At 50.7% G+C, this 14,834-nt stretch overlaps 1 protein-coding gene across 4 annotated transcripts in view; it reads left to right on the forward strand.

The window, feature by feature from the left end:
* Positions 1-376: 376 nt before the first annotated feature.
* ILDR2 (immunoglobulin like domain containing receptor 2) overlaps positions 377-14,834 on the forward strand; it is a 260,220-nt gene continuing 245,762 nt past the window's right edge. For 2 of the 4 annotated variants that reach the window (XM_073577128.1, XM_073577126.1), the window contains exon 1: positions 377-597. In XM_073577128.1, the coding sequence (XP_073433229.1) occupies positions 552-597 (46 nt within the window). In that variant the 5' untranslated portion in view covers positions 377-551. The remainder of the gene's footprint in view (positions 598-14,834) is intronic. The other 2 variants (XM_073577125.1, XM_073577129.1) reach the window with 2 other exon arrangements.

The following is a 14,834-nucleotide window of genomic DNA, read 5'->3' on the forward strand; positions in this document are numbered from 1 at the left end:
CAGGTGTCGCCGCTGACCGTCACTCAGGTGCAGCTGTGGGATCTGTGCTCGGGCTGCACACAGCAATCACTGCCTTTGCTGGCAGCCAGCAGACATCTTGCATAGACCCCAATGATAAACTTGTTGAACTCCTTGTCACCTGCTCTGGGGGGTCAATAATTCACATCTGGGGGGTCAGCTATGACAATGCCCTGGGCTGTGCATCCCTGCTGCAGTCGGGGGTGCACTCTTCCCGGAGGGACCCCCAGGTGCCCGGGCAGAGCAGTCAGGACCTGGCACCGCTTGCTGCCAGCGGCTGGGAGACCCGGCTGTACCACTGGCAGGAGAGGGGGCGGGGAGGCGAGCGTCTCCCACCTGCTGCGCTCCGCGGTCGGGCTGATTGTCACACACGCTCTGCCTCCCCCTGCTCCCGGGCGCAGTGGAATGTTCCGCTCCGCTCCTCGCTCTTGTGCTGGAGCCCCCGCAGACAGCGGAGAGTCGCTGCCAGGTGCTGCCCGGGCTGTGAGCGTGCGCCAGGCGCTGCTGGATGGAAGCGGCCCCAGGACTGGGCGATGGCGGCCACGATACTGGGCTGCATGGCTCTGCTCTGTGCCACAGGTAAGCGCTGCCTGGAACTTTGCTCCCCTGCGGGCTGCAGCTGGCATCTGCCCCGGGGGCACTGGGGGCGGGCATTGCCCCCTGCTCTCCCCATGGTTGGGTCTCCTGTGCCCCTGGTTCATTGGGGGCAGTAATAAAGGCATGGGTCTGACCCCCGGGCACGGTGTCATGGTGGTGGGCACAGCGGGTGAGGTGTTTCCTAGGCAGCAGGGTGGTCCGCTCTCTGGTGGTCCGCTCTCCGGTGATCCGCTCTCTGGGGGTCCGCTCTCTGGTGATCCGCTCTCCGGTGATCCGCTCTCCGGTGATCCGCTCTCTGGTGATCCGCTCTCCGGTGATCCGCTCTCCGGTGATCCGCTCTCTGGTGGTCCGCTCTCTGGTGGTCCGCTCTCTGGGGGTCCGCTTTCTGGTGATCCGCTCTCTGGTGGTCCGCTCTCTGGTGGTCCGCTCTCTGGTGGTCCGCTCTCTGGTGATCCGCTCTCTGGTGGTCCGCTCTCTGGTGGTCCGCTCTCTGGTGGTCCGCTCTCTGGTGATCCGCTCTCCGGGGGTCCGCTCTCTGGGGGTCTGCTCTCTGGGGGTCCGCTCTCTGGTGATCCGCTCTCTGGTGGTCCGCTCTCTGATGATCCGCTCTCTGGGGGTCCGCTTTCTGGTGATCCGCTCTCTGGTGATCCGCTCTCTGGTGGTCCGCTCTCTGGTGGTCCGCTCTCTGGTGATCCGCTCTCTGGTGGTCCGCTCTCTGGTGGTCCGCTCTCTGGTGGTCCGCTCTCTGGTGATCCGCTCTCCGGGGGTCCGCTCTCTGGTGGTCCGCTCTCTGGTGGTCCGCTCTCTGGTGGTCCGCTCTCTGGTGATCCGCTCTCCGGTGATCCGCTCTCCGGTGATCCGCTCTCTGGTGGTCCGCTCTCTGATGATCCGCTCTCTGGGGGTCCGCTTTCTGGTGATCCGCTCTCTGGTGATCCGCTCTCTGGTGGTCCGCTCTCTGGTGGTCCGCTCTCTGGTGATCCGCTCTCTGGTGGTCCGCTCTCTGGTGGTCCGCTCTCTGGTGGTCCGCTCTCTGGTGATCCGCTCTCCGGGGGTCCGCTCTCTGGGGGTCTGCTCTCTGGGGGTCCGCTCTCTGGTTATCCGCTCTCTGGTGATCCGCTCTCTGGGGGTCCGCTCTCTGGTGATCCGCTCTCCGGTGATCCGCTCTCTGGTGATCCGCTCTCTGGTGATCCGCTCTCTGGGGGTCCGCTCTCTGGGGGTCCGCTCTCTGGTGATCCGCTCTCTGGTGATCCGCTCTCCGGTGGTCCGCTCTCCGGTGATCCGCTCTCTGGGGGTCCGCTCTCTGGTGATCCGCTCTCTGGGGGTCCGCTCTCTGGTGATCCGCTCTCTGGTGGTCTGCTTTCTGGTGATCCTCTCTCTGGTGATCCGCTCTCTGGTGGTCTGCTTTCTGGTGATCCGCTCTCTGGTGGTCCGCTCTCTGGTGGTCCGCTCTCTGGGGGTCCGCTTTCTGGTGGTCCGCTCTCTGGTGGTCCGCTCTCTGGTGGTCCGCTCTCTGGTGATCCGCTCTCCGGGGGTCCGCTCTCTGGGGGTCCGCTCTCTGGTGATCCGCTCTCTGGTGATCCGCTCTCTGGTGATCCGCTCTCCGGGGGTCCGCTCTCTGGGGGTCCGCTCTCTGGGGGTCCGCTCTCTGGGGGTCCGCTCTCTGGTGATCCGCTCTCCGGGGGTCCGCTCTCTGGGGGTCCGCTCTCTGGTGATCCGCTCTCCGGTGGTCCGCTCTCCGGGGGTCCGCTCTCTGGGGGTCCGCTCTCTGGGGGTCCGCTCTCTGGGGGTCCGCTCTCCGGTGGTCCGCTCTCTGGGGGTCCGCTCTCTGGGGGTCCGCTCTCCGGTGGTCCGCTCTCTGGGGATCCGCTCTGTGGTGGTCCGCTCTCTGGTGATCCGCTCTCTGGTGGTCCGCTCTCTGGGGGTCCACTCTCTGGGGGTCCGCTCTCTGCTCTGGGCATCGCTTGGCTTTTGTTCTCTTTTCCAGGGGCATCGATCAGTTCATTGTGGCTGGTGACAAATGGCAGGAGGTGCCCCGGAGAGTGGGCACTGGATGTGGTGCGGACCGTGGGGACGTCCGGAGACCCCTGTGGGCATTGTCTGAGGATGACCTCTGGGGTCCTGACCGTGCGGGTGTGGGCACAGTCCGCTCAGTCTGGGTTCAGTAAATCAACAGATGGTTGGCACCGTGCGCCCTGTGACGCGTAGCCAAGGTGACAGCGGAGTGTGGGCACGCTGTAAGGACTATGCACACTGTGATGGCACTGTATACGGGGGGCTGCACCGTGCCTGTCATTAGCTGCACATGATGTGAAGGACATTGTGGTCTCTAAATTTTGGGTGCAGGGTATTCTGTGATGTGGGCACTGCTGATTGTGTGCTGGAACATTCATATTATGTGTTGGCGCTGCTATCTGGGCACCGGACACTCTTAAGAGGGAGCACAAGCTCACTGCCCGTCATGTAGTTTGCTCCATGACATTACACCCACAATCTCGCCACAGTACTGCGCCCATAGATACAGTACAGTGCCCATAGATACAGCACTGCGCCCATAGATACAGTACAGTGCCCATAGATACAGCACTGCGCCCATAGATACAGCACAGTGCCCGTAGATACATTACAGTGCCCGTAGATACAGTACAGTGCCCATAGATACAGCATAGTGCCCATAGATACAGCATAGTGCCCGTAGATACAGTACAGTGCCAATAGATACAGCACAGTGCCCTTAGATATAGCACTGCGCCCGTAGATACAGCACTGTGCCCATAGACACAGTACAGCGTCCATAGATACAGTACAGTGCCCATAGATACAGCACTGCGCCCATAGATACAGCACTGCGCCCATAGACACAGTACAGTGCCCATAGATACAGCACTGCGCCCATAGACACAGTACAGTGCCCATAGATACAGCACTGCGCCCATAGATACAGTACTGCGCCCATAGATACAGTACAGTGCCGATAGATACAGCACTGCGCCCATAGATACAGTACAGTGCCGATAGATACAGCACAGTGCCCGTAGATACAGCACTGCGCCCATAGATACAGTACAGTGCCCATAGATACAGTACCCATAGATACAGTACAGTGTCCATACATACAGCACTGCGCCCATACATACAGCACTGCGCCCGTAGATACAGTACAGTGCCCATAGACACAGTACAGTGTCCATAGATACAGCACTGCGCCCATAGATACAGCACAGTGCCCATAGATACAGCACTGCGCCATAGATACAGAACAGTGCCCATAGATACTGCACTGCGCCCATAGATACAACACTGCGCACATAGATACAGAACAGTGCCCATAGATACAGTACAGTGCCCATAGATACAGCACTGCGCCCATAGATACAGAACAGTGCCCATAGATACAGTACTGCGCCCATAAATACAGCACTGTGCCTATAGATACAACACTGCGCCAATAGATACAGCAATGCGCCCATAGATATAACACTGTGCCCATAGATACAGTACAGTGCCCATAGATACAGCACTGCGCCCATAGATACAGCACTGTGTCCATACACTCAGTACTGTACAATTATGTTCAGCACAGTTCCCATATATACAGCACTGTGCCCTTACATGCAACACTGTACCCATACACGCAGCACTGCTCCCATATGCGCAGCACTGCACCACTGCTCCTATACACACAGCACTGCGCCCATACACAGCACCACTCCAATAGATAGCACTGTGCCCATGCTTGCAGCACTGCACCCACACACACAGCACTGCGCCCATACACAGCACCACTCCAATAGATAGCACTGCGCTCATACAAACAATGCACGATACTGCACACACAAACACTGCATTTTGCCCATACACTGCATTGCACTCTAATCTACAGCACTGCACCCATGCATGCAGAATTGCAAAAATACATACCTCTACTTGCAGCACTGCACCTATACACACTTATGCTGCATCCAAAAAGAAAGTACCATTACACACTGCTCTCACACACTGCATTGCACTATATCTATACTCCTAAACATCACACTGCACCTATAGACACTGTACCCATACAAACTGCACTGCGCCAATAGCTATTGTACTGCGCCTATAGACACTGAAACCCTACACATATCACTGCACCTTTACACATGGCACTGCACCCATACACATTGCATTGCACTTCGCCCATACACACTGCACCTATACGCACTGCGCCGCGCCCAAGTAACACTGCACTGCGCCCAAGTAACACTGCACTTGTACACACTGCACTGCACCCAAGTAACCCTGCACCTGTACACACCGCACTGCGCCCAAGTAACCCTGCACCTGTACACACTGCACTGTGCCCAAGTAAAACTGCACCTGTACACACTACACTGCGCCCAAGTAACTCTGCACCTGTACACACTGCACTGCGCCCAAGTAACTCTGCACCTGTACACACTGCACTGCGCCCAAGTAACACTGCACCTGTACACACTGCACAACTCCCAAGTAACACTGCACCTGTACACTGCACTGCGCCCAAGTAACTCTGCACCTGTACACACTGCACTGCACCCAAGTAACTCTGCACCTGTACACACTGCACTGCGCCCAAGTAACACTGCACCTGTACACACTGCACAACTCCCAAGTAACACTGCACCTGTACATACTGCACTGTGCCCAAGTAACACTGCACCTGTGCGCACTGCACTTTGTCCGTAATCACTGCATTGCACCTATACACTGCACTGCATGCAGCAGTAGGCCAAACATCACACTGCACCTATAGACACTGTACCCATACAAACTGCACTGCGCCAATAGCTATTGTACTGCGCCTATAGACACTGAAACCCTACACATATCACTGCACCTTTACACATGGCACTGCACCCATACACATTGCATTGCACTTCGCCCATACACACTGCACCTATACGCACTGCGCCGCGCCCAAGTAACACTGCACTGCGCCCAAGTAACCCTGCACCTGTACACACCGCACTGCGCCCAAGTAACCCTGCACCTGTACACACTGCACTGTGCCCAAGTAAAACTGCACCTGTACACACTACACTGCGCCCAAGTAACTCTGCACCTGTACACACTGCACTGCGCCCAAGTAACTCTGCACCTGTACACACTGCACTGCGCCCAAGTAACACTGCACCTGTACACACTGCACAACTCCCAAGTAACTCTGCACCTGTACACTGCACTGCGCCCAAGTAACTCTGCACCTGTACACACTGCACTGCGCCCAAGTAACTCTGCACCTGTACACACTGCACTGCGCCCAAGTAACACTGCACCTGTACACACTGCACAACTCCCAAGTAACACTGCACCTGTGCGCACTGCACTTTGTCCGTAATCACTGCATTGCACCTATACACTGCACTGCATGCAGCAGTAGGCCACTTCACTTTTGCTTTGTGATGCAGACTGGGAAGAGCTTGCAATGCAACAGGAGCGGTGCTCGTGCTGCTGAGTGTGATGTGCCGGGGTGTTCGGTGCAGTAATGTGTTCTCCTTATTACACTGCGTGTAGATGTGTGCAGTGCCCAGATGCCCGCTGTGAGGCTGGCGGCTGAGGATGATGTCAGCCCATGATGATGACAGGCAGTGATTGTTCAGTCCGGGTCCTGCGCTCCTCTCCCTCAGTTATAAAGCTGCATAATAATAAGGGGAGATTATTATGCGTGACACCATCCGGCTGACATCAGCACCTCCAGCCCGCGCTGCTGCTGCTGCCGCCGATCACATTTGTATGTTATCATTCTTACTTCCCGCTGACCGGAATATTAACCAGGAGGATTGATCCGCGCCAGGAAGAGGCTCTGATTGCTTTGCGCAAACATTACGTTCCGGATCCCAGAGGTGATGATTAAAGGTCCAGTGGTTGCGTATTGGCAGGTGGCGCATTTATCATGGAGCCGGGGACCGGCACTGCACCACTGGCATCCAGAGAGAGCATCGGTCAGCTGCCTCCATGTCTTGCGTTCCTCATAAAAGAACAATTCTGGAGCATCTTTTCTTCACACTCTTCGTTGTGCTGCTCCTCTGTTGTTGTTCCTGGAAATCCTATAAAATAATGTGACAACTGGACGCTCCCATTCTTTGTATCGCTCTCTACATTGGATTGGTGACATCCTGCCAGGAGATCATGCCTGTCCTTGCTTTGTAAAGAGTATCTAAGTAACTATTGCTGAGAAACAACTTGTATATTACTTCCATGAGGACTGACACCCAACTGTCCCCGACCCCTGAATGACGACAGCTCTGCCCAGGTCTCTCATAGATAAATGTGAGCCAAATTGTGACTTTATGTAATGCGTATGTACAATGTACTATGTTAAATGGGACATAGTGCTACAACAATGACTCTCACCCAGCTTTCCCAGGTTCCAGAATGGTAAATGCGGTGACAGGACAATTGTGTACAAGATAATTGTGTACGGACTATTGTGTACGGACAATTGTGTACAGGCCAATTGTGTACAATGACAATTGTGTACAAGGCAATTGTGTACAAGGCGATTGCCCTGTACACAATTGTCCTTGTACACAATTGTCCTTGGACACAATTGGCCTGTACACAATTTTCTGTACACAATTGTCCGTACACAATTATCTTGTACACAATTGTCATGGAACCGGTAAATGCATATGGTATTTCAGCAAGAAGAAAGTTTAGGATGAACCACAGCACTTCTTAGATCAATAGTCTAGAAAATTTACTATGGATATACCCCATCTTTCCCAGTCTCTGGCTTGTAACCCATCTTTTCCAGTCTCTGCATTAATTAGCTGTGCGCTATGGGAAAGCTGAGTGACATACAGTAGACAAGCTGAAAAGCAGTTTTACCAGCCTCCTGAATAAAAAGTAGATCTATAGTTGTAACAGTGCAGGATGTTCTGATATACCTTTCCAATGCGGGTTCCCAACCCAGCTTTCCCAGTCTCGGGAATGGCAGATGCATCTAGTTTTGCAGCACATAGGGATCTACGCTAAGTGATGAAAAACAAGATGCATTTGTCATTCTACAGACTGGGAAAGCTGGGCGAGAGTCCCTACAAGAGCTGTGTTAGTTGTTACCCAGCTTTTCCAGTCTCCTGAATAGAGTCAAATCTACTTAGTAATATAGAGATCTACTCTTCGTAGATTTGCACTCCATTCAGTAGACTGGAAAAGATGGGTGACAACTAATACAGCTCTTCTAGGGACTCTCACCCAGCTTTCCCAGTCTCCTGAATACCAAATATATCAAAGTTTAGCAGTAAGAATATTTTCAGTCCAGAACTTTTGAAAAGGTTGTGGACAACTAATGCATTTCCCACATGGGCAATCCCCAAGTTTTACAATAATTAGAGAACTTACAGTTTCCACAGGGGTTACTACCCAGCTTTCCTAGTCTCTTGAATAGAAGATGTGGATACTTCAGCAGATTTGCAGTCAATGACCTTAGAAAAGCTGGGTGATGACCCATGCAGTGTTCACAGCTTATAATAACCCAACATTTCCAGTCTCCTGACGAGTTTTGCAGTTGAAGTGGGGGTGGGGTAGGGATTTAGCATGGCATAACTTGTCAGGTTTGCCGGATTTGTCTGGATCTCGGCTATGGGTTATATGGAGGGAGAGGTCACCAGATCTGGAGGCGCACAGGGGAGGACAATGCCTTTGTCTCATTGTATACAAGTAGCAGATGCGGAGGGTTGTAAGAAGTGGCGACCTAAACCTTGCATGACAATATGGAGATGGACACAAAAGAATTGGGAATATATTATGTGTCTATGGGAATTCTGCAGATGTGCCCATTAGCAATATCAGTGGTGGCATTTGTCACTTTGGATATCATTGCAACGATGCAATAAGTACGCAGTGCATTACAGTTCTAGAAAAGTGGATGAGATCTCTATAAGTCTCGTGCACACAAGGATTATTTTTTTTTTTTACAACATTGTGAAAATTGACCTGCAGTGCGGTTTTATAATCCTCAGTTTGTCAGCTCCTATTGCAGTAAACATTCGCTTTATTTGCGGATTTTTCCCATAGAATGAGATGAGGAAATTTTGCCGATAAAAAACCCCATGTCGTCCGCACATGACTTTATAAGCTTTATGAAAGCAGGGTAATCGTGCAAACAGAAAGTTTCCAGAAAAAAAAAATTTAAAACCTGACGTGGCAAAAAGAGACAAAAACCACAGCTGAAAGAAAACACATTAAAACATATGTAAAAAAAAAAGAAAGCACTAAAAACACGGTAAAATAAATGAGCTGATGCAGAAATGCTGCTGAAACTCCACAGAAAATCCTCTGTTCTCCCCATTGTGGGAACCTAAGAGAGCAGCGTGGGAGTCAGGACGGGTGCAGATGGAATTTCTTTTAAGCTTTTAAAGAAGTTCAGGAAATGTAACCAGCTGCTGAAAATGTTTTAAAATAATTTAAAAAAAAAGCGCTATAAGCCTTAAGCAAGTAGGAACGGTAAATTCCCGCTCTTTGGCTCCTGTCTGGTCGTCCCAGAGGAGTCTAGTCTGCATGTGACCACAAGTATGTAAGGGGCATACATGCGGCCTTGCTGCAGAGCTGGGGAATCGTGACAGTGTGCACATCACCATGATTCAGCAAACTTTTCTTTTCAGCCCAGAAAAACCCTTTAATGTTGGGAATAACCACTTTAAGGAGCCGCTGAGCAGCTCCACATGACAGCTCCCATCTCCGCCACATCATCCCCTAGTGAGGATGCAGGAAGGAGCAGGGGCACCGCCATGAGGGTCTTCTTTATCTTCACTGCACAGGGGTTGGGGGGCACAAGTTATGAAAAATAGACAGACGAGACTCAGGACCCCCATGATCGCTCCGGCATTGCCTTCCTTACATGGATCATGAACTATGGCTGTCTGAACCCGGCCTTTTTGCTTCTTTCACTTTTTTTTGCCTGTCATTTTTGGGAGGGTGGCTTGTTAAAAAAAAAAACCCATGAAATTATTTAAAAAAAATATATATATTTGATGTATGGTTTTTTTGATCACACGGTGTTTGACTTTGTGTTTTTTTGCCATTTTTTTAACCTATAGTGAAATGTATAAGGAAGCACATGGGAAGCAAAAAGTCACGTCCAGAGCGGCCCAAATCAGTTTTTCCACGTTATAAAAGATGGCCTCCTGCCCCAGCGAGTGTCCCAAAGAAGCAAATAAAAAACAACAACAATGAGGCAGGAGCCCCCATAGCGACCAATCACAGCGCAACTTTCATTTCATATTTTACTCTTGACTAATAAAAGCTGCTCTGTGATTGGTTGCTATGGGCAACAAAGACATTTTTCGCCCACACTAGGCCTCATTTATTGATGTCGTCTCTGTGGCTCATGGCAACCAATCACAGCACAGCTTTCTTTTCACATCTTACTCTTAGACACATAGAAGCTGTGCTGTGATTGGTTGCTATGAACAAAAAAAAAGACAGTTTTTTCTTCGAGGTTAGGACGTGTACGTAGAGTAGGCCTCATTTATCGAAAATTACTCTGCAGCCCATAGGATCCAATCACAGCGCAGGTCTCATTTCTTAAACTGCTCTGGCAAAATGAAAGCTGCGCTTTGATTTGTTTCTATGGTTAATAAAAAAAAATTTCTTTCAGGTAGTTAAACCCAGTCTTAAAATAGGACGTCCTGGTACTGCGAGGGTGTAGACTGGGCTTAGGAGCTGTGCCTACTCCACACACAGCGGACGCCGGCTGCATTATACAGCCTACACTTGCCTCTAACAGTGTAGATCATCTGCTGTTTAACCATTTAAATGCTGCTTTCAATCTCTGACAGCGGCATTTAATGGACCCGATTCCATGGTAGAATCATTCCTATGCTTGTCGTCCAGCCCTCCTGCTAAAGACCCCATTGCCGTCATATTAGTGCTTGTGAAGATCAGTATTATTCCTACATACTGTGATATTACAGTTTGTAGAAGACACGATCAAGGTCAAAACCACAAGAAGGGACTAAAAATAGCAACATTTGTTAAAAAAAAGTATAAAAGAATAAATCACCTTCAAAAATAAACATAAATGAGAAAAAAAAATCCTCAAAAAACAACATCCATGTAGACCTTTCATCCAGGTCCATGAAAAAAATAAGTCACGCGTCTCAGAAAATTGCGAAATAAATCCCTTTTTTTTCCCCAACGTTGCAAGTTTTTTAAAGTTTCTAAAATGTATAAATAAAATAAAGTGCGCAAGTTTGGTGTATCACCGTAATCATACTGACCTGGAGAATCATGTTTCCAGGTAATTTTACCACGCAATGAACACCGTAAAAACAAAACCTTAAAAAAATGGCGGAATTGTATTCTCCCCACAATTTTACCGCACTTGGAATTGGAAAAATAAAAAAATGGTTATGGCTCTTGAAAGGAGACTAGAAAAAGACGAAAACGCAAAAAAATGAAAAATCGCCTGGTCTTATAAAGGGTTAATAGATCAGCCTGATTGTGTTTAGGCTGGGATCAGAGGGTCGTATTTTCCGGTCACTGTGCAGCTTGCTTCATGGCAGGCGGCACTTATACCCGTCCACGAGGCAGATGAGGGCACGGAGCTGCACTGACACCGCGGCACGTCTGCACTCTGCCAATATTTATGTGAACCCTGACTAGATATTACATTAGATCTGTGTCTTGTGCTGACTCTACGGAGCACACGACGTGTCTGATAATAGGATCCGTGCCGCGCAAATGACCCATCACATGACACGGGACAGAAAAGACGCATTATTTGTGTCAGTAGTTTCTCTGTGTAAAGGTCACGCCTGACAAACATGGCTGTTCTGATGAGACCGAAGCGAAGGAACTGTGTGCGGGGCAAGAAAGCTTCACAATATGGAGAACAGAACTGTCTTAATCAGTGAAATTATGATTTTTACTTCCATCACATTGCCCTTGGAGTATAACATTCAACCCCCTTTGCCCCCTGAAGTATAACATCTGGCCCCATTTCCCCTTGATGTATAACACCTGGCCCTTTGCCCCTGGTATATAGCATCTAGCCCTTCGCGCGTGGTATTTAACATCCGGCTCCTCGCCCATGGTATTTAACCTCCGGACCCTCGCCCATGGTATTTAACCTCCGGACCCTCGCCTCTGGTATATAACATCCGGCCCCTGATATGTGACGTCTAGCTCCTCGCCCCTGGTGTATAACATCCGTCCCATCGCCCCTCGATGTATAGCATCTGGCCCCATTACCTCTTGACGTATAACATCCGGGCCCTCGCCTCTGGTATATAACATCCGGCCCCTCGCCCCTGGTATATAACATCCGGCCCCTCGCCCATGGTATATAACATCCGGCCCCTCGCCCCTGGTATATAACATCCGGCCCCTCGCCCCTGGTATATAACATCCGGCCCCTCGCCCCTGGTATATAACATCCGGCCCCTGGTATATAACATCCGGCCCCTCGCCCCTGGTATATAACATCCGGCCCCTCGCCCATGGTATATAACATCCGGCCCCTCGCCCCGGTATATAACATCCGGCCCCTCGCCTCTGGTATATAACATCCGGCCCCTGATATGTGACATCTAGCTCCTCGCCCCTGGTGTATAACATCCGTCCCATCGCCCCTAGATGTATAGCATCTGGCCCCATTACCTCTTGGCGTATAACATCCGGGCCCTCGCCTCTGGTATATAACATCTGGCCCCTGATATGTGACATCTAGCTCCTCGCCCCTGGTGTATAACATCCGTCCCATCGCCCCTCGATGTATAGCATCTGGCCCCATTACCTCTTGACGTATAACATCCGGGCCCTCGCCCCTGGTATATAACATCCGGCCCCTCGCCTCTGGTATATAACATCCGGCCCCTCGCCCCGGTATATAACATCCGGCCCCTCGCCTCTGGTATATAACATCCGGCCCCTGATATGTGACATCTAGCTCCTCGCCCCTGGTGTATAACATCCGTCCCATCGCCCCTCGATGTATAGTATCTGGCCCCATTACCCCTTGACGTATAACATCCGGGCCCTCGCCCCTGGTATATAACATCCAGCACCTCACCTCTGGTATATAGCATCCGGCCCCTCTCCCATGGTATATAACATCCGGCCCCTCGCCCCAGTATATAACATCCAGCACCTCGCCACTGGTATATAACATCCAGCACCTCGCCACTGGTATATAACATCCGGCCCCTCGCCCCTGGTATATAACATCCGGGCCCTTGCCACTGGTATATAACATCCAGCACCTCGCCACTGGTATATAACATCCGGCACCTCGCCTCTGGTATATAGCATCCGGCCCCTCGCCCATGGTATATAACATCCGGCCCCTCGCCCCGGTATATAACATCCGGCCCTTGATATGTGACATCCAGCTCCTCGCCCCTGGTGTATAACATCCGTCCCATCGCCCCTCGATGTACAGCATGTGGCCCCATTACCCCTTGGCGTATAACATCCGGCCCCTCGTCACTGGTATATAACATCCAGCCCTCGCCTCTGGTATATAATATCCGTCCCCTCGTATATAATATCCAGCCCCTCACTCCTGGTATAAAACATCCGGCCCCTGATATGTGATATTCAGCTCCTCGCCCCTGGTGTATAACATCCGTCCCATCACCCCCCGATGTACAACATCTGGCCCCATTAACCCTTGACGTATAACATCCGGCCTCTCATTACTGGTATATAATATTCGGTCCCTCACCACTGGTATATGACATCCGGCCCCTCGCCCCCCAGTGTATAATTTCCCTCCCCCCCATTGTCCCCTGGTGTATAACATATGGCCCCTCATCCCTCATATATAATATCCAGCCCCTTTCCCCCCACCTTTACTAACATGAGACATAACGGCCGGTGGTGCAGAGCTCACTGATACCAGGGGTAATAAGTCAGTTCATGTAACAAGTCTATTCATGACGTTTCTTCCTCCTGATTCTTCCCCATCATCTGTGAGTGATATTATTAACAATGGAAGGAACCGCAGCAACTCAGCCATGAAGTGGAGACCCCGTACCGTTACAGAGCGGGGGGGCCGAGTGCTGAGGATCAGTGGATGGAGCGGTGTAAAGCCGCCACCACTGGACTCTGGAGGAGACGTGTTCGGTGCAGTGACGGGTCACACTTCTCTAGCTGCGTCTGATGGAGGAGTCTGGGTTTGGGGATTCCAGGGGAATGTTACTCCCTGACTGCAGTGATCAGATGGTGGAGGAAGATAATGCAATGGGCTGTTATCGGGGGGTGGTCACAGACCCCTAATTCAAGTGAAGGGAAATCTTAATGCTTCAGGACAAGACATTGTGGACAACTGCAGCTTCCACCATTGTTGGAACAGTTTTAGGAAGACCCTTTTCTGTTCCCCATGACTGTGCCCAGTTTGCAATGTCCATACAAACATGGAGGGAAGAACATGAGCAGAACACGGACCTCAGCCCCATCCAACTTGTAGACCGGAGACTGTGACCCCGACCTCTCCTCAATATCAGGGTCTGACCTCACAAATGATCTTCTGGATGAAAAGATGAACATTTCCACAGACGCCTCCAAAATCTGGTAGAAATCCTTCCCAGATGACTGGGAGATTCTATCTGCAGAGGAGCGACTTCATATTAATGTCGATGGGTGTAGGATGGGTGGCCAGGAAAGATTCTGGAGGGGAATGTGGAGGGGGGCACATACTTTTCTCCATAAACTGTATATTATAGCATTATTTATCACAGAAAGAAGTAATAATGGTTTTAATAACTTAGCAGAAAAGGACAACTCCGCTAAGTGGAGACATGACCTCCGGATTTGGCCGACCTCATCCTTTCTGACCCCTTTTCTAGTACTCTGGGTGGTCTCTAATTTGGGTGGATCACTGCTTTCCAGCAGAGAATATAAACAGGACAAAGAGGAGGTGAATGTTGATGATGAGCTCTCCCAAAAATTGCAGACATAGTTGTGTGTCAAGGTCCCCGAGGGAGAGGCTCACTGAGCCCATTCACACAACAAGGGAAGCAAAGATGTGGAAGAGGCGATAATAAATAATACCGTAATCTGCAGAAATGTAACTGTGAGGGGGCATCATTTATCTACATGTACAATAGTATTATAGTGGTTATACACTGGGTGCAGGATTATTAGGCAAATGAGTATTTTGATCACATCATCCTTTTCATACATGTTGTCCAACTCCAAGCTGTATATGCTTGAAAGCCAACTGCCAATTATGTAAATCAGGTGATTTGCATCTGTAA

The sequence above is a fragment of the Dendrobates tinctorius genome, unplaced genomic scaffold, assembly GCF_039654945.1.
Source record: "Dendrobates tinctorius isolate UK_male_01 unplaced genomic scaffold, ASM3965494v1 ptg000054l, whole genome shotgun sequence".
Lineage (NCBI taxonomy): Eukaryota > Metazoa > Chordata > Amphibia > Anura > Dendrobatidae > Dendrobates > Dendrobates tinctorius.